The sequence below is a fragment of the Penaeus japonicus genome, unplaced genomic scaffold (genome assembly GCF_977035675.1).
Source record: "Penaeus japonicus unplaced genomic scaffold, GWHDUDI00000001_assembly GWHDUDI00000026, whole genome shotgun sequence".
Taxonomy (NCBI): domain Eukaryota; kingdom Metazoa; phylum Arthropoda; class Malacostraca; order Decapoda; family Penaeidae; genus Penaeus; species Penaeus japonicus.
The window spans coordinates 28,107,848-28,117,847 of NW_028234428.1; the positions used below are offsets into that span (position 1 = coordinate 28,107,848).

General features: G+C 37.8%; 1 protein-coding gene across 2 annotated transcripts in view; it reads left to right on the plus strand.

The window, feature by feature from the left end:
• Nucleotides 1–10,000, plus strand: part of LOC122253804 (neurotrypsin) — a 119,412-nt gene that overhangs the window by 77,795 nt on the left and 31,617 nt on the right. For both annotated transcript variants that reach the window (XM_043017119.2, XM_043017120.2), the window contains exons 4-7: nt 4,722–4,871; nt 5,330–5,498; nt 8,398–8,548; nt 8,962–9,150. In XM_043017119.2, the coding sequence (XP_042873053.2) occupies nt 4,722–4,871; nt 5,330–5,498; nt 8,398–8,548; nt 8,962–9,150 (659 nt within the window). The remainder of the gene's footprint in view (nt 1–4,721; nt 4,872–5,329; nt 5,499–8,397; nt 8,549–8,961; nt 9,151–10,000) is intronic.

Below are 10,000 nucleotides of genomic sequence, written 5' to 3' on the forward strand. Positions count from 1 at the left end.
GCTTGTCGTGACTATGAATGCCAGTTACTGTAATTGGTGGTTATACGGTGTCTTATCATCTTAATTGTTATCAGGAAGTGGTTTTGTGTGATTATATTAAAATTGGAAGTTCTTTTTATACGTCTTTGAAGCTCTCTCTCTCCCTCGTTCTCTCTCTTTTTCTCTTTTTCTTTCTCTCTCTTTTTCTCTTTCTCTCTTTTTTTTATTTCTTTCTCTCTCTCTCTTTTATCCCTCTCTCTGAAGACCATAAAATGAATACTGAAATGCAAGCACTGAAAGCGGTGCGCGAGCGGTCAACAAGCCAATCAGTTGTTAACGTTGCTTGCAGAGTCTGGGACTGACTGTACGGATGCGATGCTTGCAACAAAGTGTAAGAGAAGGGTCGAAAGCCAGACGAATCTTCTAGATGAGGGTTCTATCCTTGGAGCAGCTTAGTAGCACAGAGAGTGGAGGTTCTGTCTATAGTGAACAAGTGACCCTGTCTGAATGGCCACAAGCAGGTGACCTCTTTTCTACAAGGCTAAAGACAATGTCATATGCTGAGGGTGGATGTAGAGTCTAAGCAGGGAAGGGATTTGCCGAGGCGGTTTTCTGTTATGGCTGGTTCGACATTGGGTTGTTCAGCTATGATACATATACCTGTTTAGGTACATTGGAATTATGGTAATTTATGAAACAAGGTGTTAGTTGGTATATGATATAACAAGGCAAAGCTCGTTACATTGTTACAGGCACCAATAACAAAAATATTGAAGATAATAATGATCATAACAACAGTAACAAGACCAACTACCATTATACGAATAAAGATAAAAGACAACAACAAAACCATAATAACTGTAACGCAAAAGATAATAACAATAATAAAGTGAAAAAATAGAATAATTTTCTCTTGGTTGTCTCCTCCCATAGCCGGAAGTGCGAAGGAGTTTTGAATTATTTATGTTGTGTGAAATTACGCGTATTTTCTAGTTTCCTGTACTACTGTATTGGACTGCGGGGTTACTGAACTGAAATTTGTATTTTCTTGATCTATTTTTGTATTTATTTTATGTATTCATTTTTGTTTTGAATGCTGGGAATAGAATGGGATCGATTTCATTTTGGAATATAGATGCTTTTTTGTCTTAGGGGAAGGCGGTGGTATGATTTATTGTCTGTAAGAGAGAGTTCGATTCTTTGTGCATAGGATTGGATGATGTTTATTCTTCCAATTTAACCAATTGTTCTGATACATTATTGTGATGTCATTATTGGATTGCATTTTATCATTACATTACTCGCGAGTAGATTAGGTATATCTATAAATTTTATCCATTACCCTTTTTGCCTAATTGATTTTTAACAATGATATTTGTAAATCGAGTAAAAGAGGTAGAGTGGAAAGGAGGCATAGAGATAGGGGGAGGAGCAGAGAGAGAGAGAGGTGGGGGGGTGAGTGGAAGAAAGAGAAGGAGAGAGCATGAGTTAGTGAATACGTAATTGAAAGAGAGAGAGAAAGATACAGATAGAGATATACATATAAAGAGAGATAGAGACTGACACATATATAAATATATACATATATATATATATATATATATATATATATATATACATATATATATGTATATATGTATATATGTATATATGTATATATGTATATATATATATATATATATATATACAGATATATATACAGATATATATACAGATATACAGATATATATATATATATATAGGGAGAGAGAGAGAGAGAGAGAGAGGAAGACATCAGGAAGACAGTGATGATTACTTGCAATAGAACATACCTCTGCAACAAACTCACACCAAATAACCCTTGCAAATCGTGAGGCCTTGAAACCACCTGAGTGAACCTCCGCCATCATGCCCCTGAGCCTTTACCGAAGGTCGATCATGCCCTTGTCTGTTGGAATGATCTGGAATGTTCTGGGTTCACTTTTAAGATTTCGGAATTAGGGAGCTGGGTGGTAGGATAAAGTGTGGGGGGAGGGGGGGGGGGGCAAGGGTGCGTAGAGGCATTTCTGTTTTTCTTTCACACAAAAAGAGAGAGATGGGAGGGGGGGTGGGAGAGAGAGAGAAGAGAGTGAGAGAGAGGTGGGGGGAGAGAGAGAGAGGGGGGGATGGGGGGGAGAGTGAGTGAGTGAGTGAGTTAGTAAGTTAGTGGGTGAGACAGAGACAAAAATAAAGAGAAAGAGAAAGAATGAAAATATAACAGAGAAACAGAAAGAAAGAAAGAAAAAATAAACAGACACAAAAAAGAAAGAAAGAAAATCAAAACAGAGAGAGAGAAAAAAAAAAACGGAGAATGTGAAATAAACACAGACACAGAATTGACAGCAAAACACACATTTCCAACACCGTACTCCCTACAGCTGTCTCCAGACCCCCCTGTCCGCATCGGTGCCCTAAATAAAAGTTCAGTTGAAGTCAGGACACGTCAGCGACGCCCTGTCTCTTTAAGGGGAATTCATAGCAGATCTAATTGCCTAAAGAAGCCGTCTGTCGGTTGAAGGAGTTGTCCGTTGGATGATGAGGTTGTCAGTTGGATGGGGAGGTTGTCAGTTGGTTGAAGGAGTTGTTAGTTGGATGGAGAGGTTGTCAGTTGGATGATGAGGTTGTAAGTTGGATGGAGAGGTTGTCAGTTGGATGATGAGGTTGTCAGTTTGATGATGAGGTTGTCAGTTGGATGATGAGGTTGTCAGTTGGATGATGAGGTTGTCAGTTGGATGATGAGGTTGTCAGTTGGATGGAGAGGTTGTCAGTTGGATGAAGGAGTTGTCAGTTAGAGGGAGAAGTTTTCAGTCGGATGGAGAGATAGTCAGTTGGATGAAGGAGTTGTCAGTTGGATGGAGATATTGTCATTTGGATGAAGAAATTGTCATTTGGATGAAGAAGTTGTCATTTGGATGAAACATGAAGTCATATTTCAAGTGACCTTTCAGGGTAACTGTTTGACAATTACTAATTAGTTCCTGATCGGGAAGTTTGAGAAAATAGAGTGTGTGACGTCATAGTAAGATTTCCAAGTAAAATGAACCTAATGATAAAGGAAAGAAGTGTAAAATTGTGAATGAGAGTAAAAATGAAGGGGTGGTGATTATATTGAATATGTTTGTTGAATGAGTGTGTATAAAATGATGCCTAAAAGTGAATTATCTTAATCTATTGTAGAATATGAATATGATTAAGAATAATTCGGGTGATAGTGTAATGGCATTCTTTGGAATAGAGTGAAAATGAATAATGATGAAAGTGAGTGAGAGAGCAAAATAACTGTTAAAGGCAGACCGTGAGTGATATAATCGCTTAATGTGACTCTTCATGTTCTCTTCATATTCATTTCATGTTGTCCTTTTCCCGAATATTTATCATCCTTATCCTTTTATAGTTGTTGTTGTTGTTTTTGTCATTATCGTTTTTGTTGATATTTGTACTGCTGTTTTATAGATAGATAGATAGATAGATAGATAGATAGTTAGATGGATAGATAGATAGATAAATAGATAGATAGATAGATAGATAGATAGATAGATAGATAGATAGATAGATAGATAGATAGATAGATAGATAGATAGATAGATAGATAGGTAGATAGATAGATAGATAAGTATATATAGATAGATAGACAGACAGATAGATGAATAGATAGATAGAGATAGATGGATAGATAGATAGATAAAGATAGATAAATAGATAGAGATAGATAGATAGAGTTAGATAAATAGATAGATAGAGATAGATAGATAGATGGTTATCATGAGTATTGTTTACATTATTATTGTTTTAATGTCACTGTTCTAATCATTATTATTTTCTTATTATTATCATTGTTATAACAATTAATATTGTTATTATTGTTACTATTATTGTTATTATTATTATTGTTATTGTTATTATAATCATCATCATTATCATTATCACTGTTATCATTATCGAAAATATTCTTTTCACGTGATTGTTATTCCTGTTCTTGTTATAAATGTATTTTTGTATTTGTTGTTGATAACTGTTTCTAAAGCAACATCCCTCTTATCTGTATGTTGCAACGTTTCAAACACCATTAGTTGCAATTTAATCAATTCAGTGAACTTTGATATTACAAGGGCAATTACATCGAATTAAATTAGTAGCGGTTATGCGTTTGAATAGAACAATACTTGTTTTTTCCCCTTGATGCATGATGCCTGGATGTGAATCTTAACCATGCATTAACCTGTTCTTTCGGTTAATTAGCACGGCAATTAATGATTTTCTGGGTGATGAGGCATACGACAGTTATTATTCGATGTCTGAGTCGGTAGATACAATATTGTTATTGCTATGTTATGATAATGATGATTGTAATGATGATGGTGGTGGTGATGATGATGATTGTAATGATGATGGTGGTGGTGATATTGATGACAATAATTATGGTGAGGATGATAATAATGATGACGATGATGAATATGATGATAAGTACAATGATCATAATGATTATAGTAATGATATCAGTAGCAGTGATAATGATAATGATGATGATAATTATGATAATGATAATAGCAATAATGATAAAAAAAATATCAATAACCCTAAGGATAGTAATAACAACGATTCAAACAATAAAACAAAACAGAAGAAGGACATAATAATAACAATGACAATAACAATAATAATAACGATGAAACAGAGATCCTTCAGAGACACCTATCCTCATGGCTCCTCCTTTTTCCCTTCAGGTACGAGGGCGGCCAAGGAATGGTTCCTGTGACCCGTGGAAGCTCCGAGATCCTGCAGTTAGGATGTCCCGTGGGCGCCTCCACCATCAGGCAGTGCAACCTCACGCCCTGTGCCTCGTGTCCTGACGATACGAAGGTCGTCTCCATCAGGTACGTTGTTCCTGAAGGCCGGTCGTGGTTGGCGGGAAGAAGAAGCGTTTGTCTTTTGTTTGAGTCTCTGTTGTTTTTGAGTTTGGTTTGTTGGTGTTCTTGTTTTTTTTTTGTGATTTGTTTTATGTCTTTTAGTTAATTTTTTTCGTCTCTCTTGTCTTATGTTGTTTTATTGGTGTTGTTTTTATTTATTTATTTTTTTTTTTTATCTTGTGATTTAGTTTTTTCTCTATGGTTTTGTGTATTTATTTGTTCCTCCCATCTCCCTCCCTCCCTCCCATCTCCTTCCCATCTCCCTCCCCCACCCTCCCCACCCTCTCATCCCCCCTCCCATCCCCCTTCTCCATCCCTCCCCACCCTCTCATCCCCCCTCCCCCACCCTCCCACCCCTCCCCCACCTTCCCACCCTCCCACACTCTCACCTCCCCCTCTCACCTCCTTCCTCCTTCCTCCCGCAGATGCAAGCAAGCTCCATCGACGCGTTGTCCCTCAGCCGACCAAGGGCGCGAGTGGCAGCGCTGGAAGGACTCCTGTTACCTCGTCCTCGACAACTACAGGGCCCCGAGAAACGCCGGCAGGACACTCTGTCAGGATCGAGGGGGACAGTTGGTCAGCATCGAGTCGCAGGTTAGTGTGTTCGAGTCGTTGGTTGGTGGAGGTTGAACGTAATGGTGATGATAGTCATGATATTGATTAGGATAATGATCGTAATAATGTTAATGATTATGATGATATAGATGGTAATGAAGATGGTGATGATGATAATGATGGAGATGATAGTAATGGTGATGATGATGATAATATTAATGATAATAATGATAGTACTAATAATGATATGATTAAAAATGATAAGGATGATAATAGTCAAATGCTGATTATGACAAAATGATAAAGATGATGATAAAGGTTTAAAGTTGTCATTGCAAAATTACAAAACATATAAGATTAAACAGGAATTAATGATTACATGAACGAAATAAGGCATTTTAGGTAGCTTATTACTATCTTTTCTTCTATTCTTCTATATTTTCTTCTTCTTTCGAGAATCTCGATTCTCAACTTCTCTCTTGTATGTATGTATGTGGAATAATAGTAGATAAAAGATAATAAATAATAAACATTATAATGAATGTATAACGAATTAATGTTGCTAATAAAAAAAAAATAGTAACAGATGTAAGTAACGGAATGGAAAAAAAACATAATTAGCAACTCGTAATAATACTGATGATAAAGTAATGGTTAATGATAAGCTTATTAAATCAATCATATAAACAGATTTATGTAAAGGCGTGAATCGACGACAAAAATTAATGAACAAATAAATAAATCAATAAAAACACCAGTGAACAGAAAACAAGAGAATTATAATACAAAAAAAGAAACAAAACAAAGACACAAACATTATGCAGATAATAAGTAACAGAATAGACAAATTAATAAAAAAAAAATAAAATAAAAAAAAGTATATACAATTGCTATTCATCTTAATCAACAAGAACATCTGTTTTATGAAGTCTGTATTTTTTTTTTTTTCAATACTAAATTCAACCATGATTTGCATATTCTCCGCACTCGCTCTGACTGCATTCATACCCTGCAACATCTTCGTGTCTCTGTGCATGCGAGAAGCTCAAATAATATCATGCATGTATAATGTACCTCAAAGATATTTATTCATCTGCTCTTCTGAGGTTAATATTCTTCCCTGCACTTTAAGAAGGGGTTCAGAGACTGTATATTCTTTTTATTCTTCCTTTGTTTTTATTCCAGTGTTTGGTATTCTTTCTTCGTTCATTTTGGTATATAATTTCTTATATATTCAAAGACTGAACGTAATGTTTCAACTCGCAAGCAATACTTTATGACAACATCAACACGTATTCTGCTTGTGTAAACTATTTTCTGTTTGTATCTGTCTCTGGGAAACGAGTTTTTGTTTTTGATTTTGTTTTTGTTTCAGAATTAATCCATTTGTATTGCGTTTGAGATTAGGTTCACTGTCAAGATCAGGGCGAACAGTTATGTCTCTCAGAATAGAATTATCTTTTTTTTTGTTTTTTTCTTTTTTTCTTTTGTCTCTCTTAGAACAAGTTGAGCTCAAGGTTAAGGATCACTCTGTCGTTCTGTAAAGTGTATATAAAAAAAATATATGTGTATCTTCTTTGCCTATGATAGCGGAGTCTTATCTTAAATATAGATTGGGAGGTTCATCTTTAATTTTTTGTATTTTTAGAGTTTGTTGGAAGAGTTGACTTGAACTCTTGAAAATTATTAGATGTTATTCGATGATTATGATTATTAGAATTATTATAAATTTGTTATTATCAAAATAATTATTCAGACAAACCCAGTCATAGGAATCATCACTCCTCATTACTCTATAATATTTAAGAAGAGCTTATCACATACACTAGAATATTGTACCACATAAGATCATCTCTCTAAAATACATATAAACACATCACTCCTCATCACACAAATTAGAATACATCCTCTAGTTATGTGAGACAACCATCACAACGTATTTTGACATCCTGATCACACTAGGTTACTTAGTTATTCTAGAACACTCTTCACCACGCTTCCTAGAACACCCTAGCATGAAAACCATGTTATTCCATCCTCATGACACTAGCTTACTGAATCACATGGAAAACACACTGTCTCGCATCACACTACATTGTCTGGTATGCTGAGTCTTCTCAGAACCTCTTCGTTCATCTTTTTTATAAGATTGTTGGCAAACTAGGACACCTAAACATCAACCAGTAACCTAAGAACACCTTATCACCTAAGACTACTTATCACCTCGGCACATGAGACCAATAGGCTCAGCAGGCCACCTACTTGCGCAAGACCATCTAATTACATGAGACTTTTTAGCCTACTATGGTTATATAGTCATTGAAGATAACCTCACCTAAGACTTAAGACCTAAGACCCAAGACCCAAGACCCAAGACCCAAGACCCAAGACCCAAGACCCAAGACCCAAGACCCAAGACCCAAGACCCAAGACCCAAGACTCAAGACTCAAGACTCAAGACTCAAGACTCTAGACTCTAGACTCTAGACTCTAGACTCTAGACTCTAGACTCAAGACTCAAGACTCAAGACTCAAGACTCAAGACTCTAGACTCTAGACTCTAGACTCTAGACTCTAGACTCTAGACTCTAGACTCTAGACTCTAGACTCTAGACTAGACTCTAGACTCTAGACTCTAGACTCTAGACTCTAGACTCTAGACTCTAGACTCCAGACTTCAGACTTCAGACCTGGCTACCTATATCCACCTAGTCACTGAAGACCGCCTAAAACCATCAAGTCACCGGAGAGCATCTCACCCAAGACCGTCTAGTCACTGACTGAAGACTACCTGTTGACTGACTGAAGACCACTTAAGCCCACCAGGTCACGAAGACCGTCTACAGCCACCTAAGCTCACCTAGTTCACCCAAGACGACCTAGCCACCTACGCGTTCACCTGGTTACCTGACCCCACCTGCCTTCCCTCTCTTCTCAGGACGAGCACAGCTACTTGTCCGAGCTCCTGTCGCGGGCGGGAGACGACGTGGAGTTCTATACGGATGGCGGTGACGTCAGCGTGGGCGGCCTCAAGACGTGGGTGTGGGAGACGACGCTGGGGAGTCTCAAGTACGCCCGTTGGTGGCCTGGTGGGTGTGCGGGTGTTGTTCGTTTTTTTTTTCTTTCCCTTTTGTGTTTATTTGTTTAGTTTAGTTTATTTTCTAAGGAGTAATGAAGCTTTTTTTGTTTTGTTTTTTGTTTTAAAGTTTAAATTTTTTTTTGTTGTTGTTTCTTGTTTTTTTGTTGTTTTTTTTCTTTTCTTTTTTGATATATGTACTTGCTGTCTATAAATATCTTTATTTTTGAGTCATTATTTCTTGAATACGGGTTCCCTTTTGTACCCCATATTTTGCCACAAGAAAAAAAAAAGACACATCACACTCAAAACACCACACAGATAACAATACACCATAACCCATGCCCTCACCACACACCCACCCACCTACCAATCCCTGCCACCCAATCACCCCCAGTTCCAACCCCTTCCCCCTCCCACCCACAGGATGGAACGCCACCTCTCGCGGCCGCACGCCCGTCCCGCCCTCCTCTCCATCCTGCACGATCCTCAAGAAGTCCTTCCCTCTCACGCCCACGATGACCTCGCAGTACGACAGCGGCTTCCACTTCTTCAGCGCCAGCGGGTGTGACGAGGCGAGGGCGGTGGTTTGTGAGGCGGAGGTTAAGGATGTGGGTGAGTATGCTTGGTTTTATGGGGTTGTTGGGCGGGCTTGTGTGTGGGCGTGTTTGTGTGGGCTGTTTGCTTTTCGGGGTGTGTTTGTGTGGGCGTGTTTGCTTTTATTTGTGTTTTTATTCGTGTTTTAGTTGTGTGTTTGCTATCAATTATGTTTTGTTTGTTTCAATTGTGTGTTTGTGTCTTTGTTTGCTTCTAGTTATGTTTTTGTTTGTTTTTTAGTTGTGTGTTTGTGTGGCCGTGTTTACTTTTAGGGAGAGTCTTTGAGTATCTTTGTTTGCTTTCAGTTTTGTGTTTGTGTGTCTTTGTTGGTGCGTATCGTTGTGTTTTTGTTTAGGCATTTTTGTGTCTTTATTTGCTTTTCGTTGTTTTTGTGTAAACGTGTCTGCGTGTCTTTGTTCGTACGTTTCATTGTGCTTGCGTGGATATAATTGCTTTTGTGTCTGTTTATTGTGTACCTCGTTTTGTGTATATGTGTATATGTATATATATTTATTTCTATCCATACGACCTTGATGCGATGATGTATGCGCGTTGCAACAAAGAATAAAAAGCGTTGCAATGCAATCGTTAAAGCGAATGCAAGCACACGTATTGTGCAGATGTGCCATGTCACAGAATCCCACAAACACCCGGAGAAGATGCCAAGTCATTGATGCTCGCCGATATTAAGAAGAAAAAGAAGAAAAAGAAAAAAGGAAAGAGAGAGGTCAGAGGACACACCGTATATGGCATGTTTACCATTATGTAAATTGTTACGCTGGGTGTGAGAGACGGACGGATGAGAAGGGGAGGAAGGGGAGGAGGTGGAGGAGGAAGAAAGGAGGAGGAAGAGGAGTAGGAGGAGGGA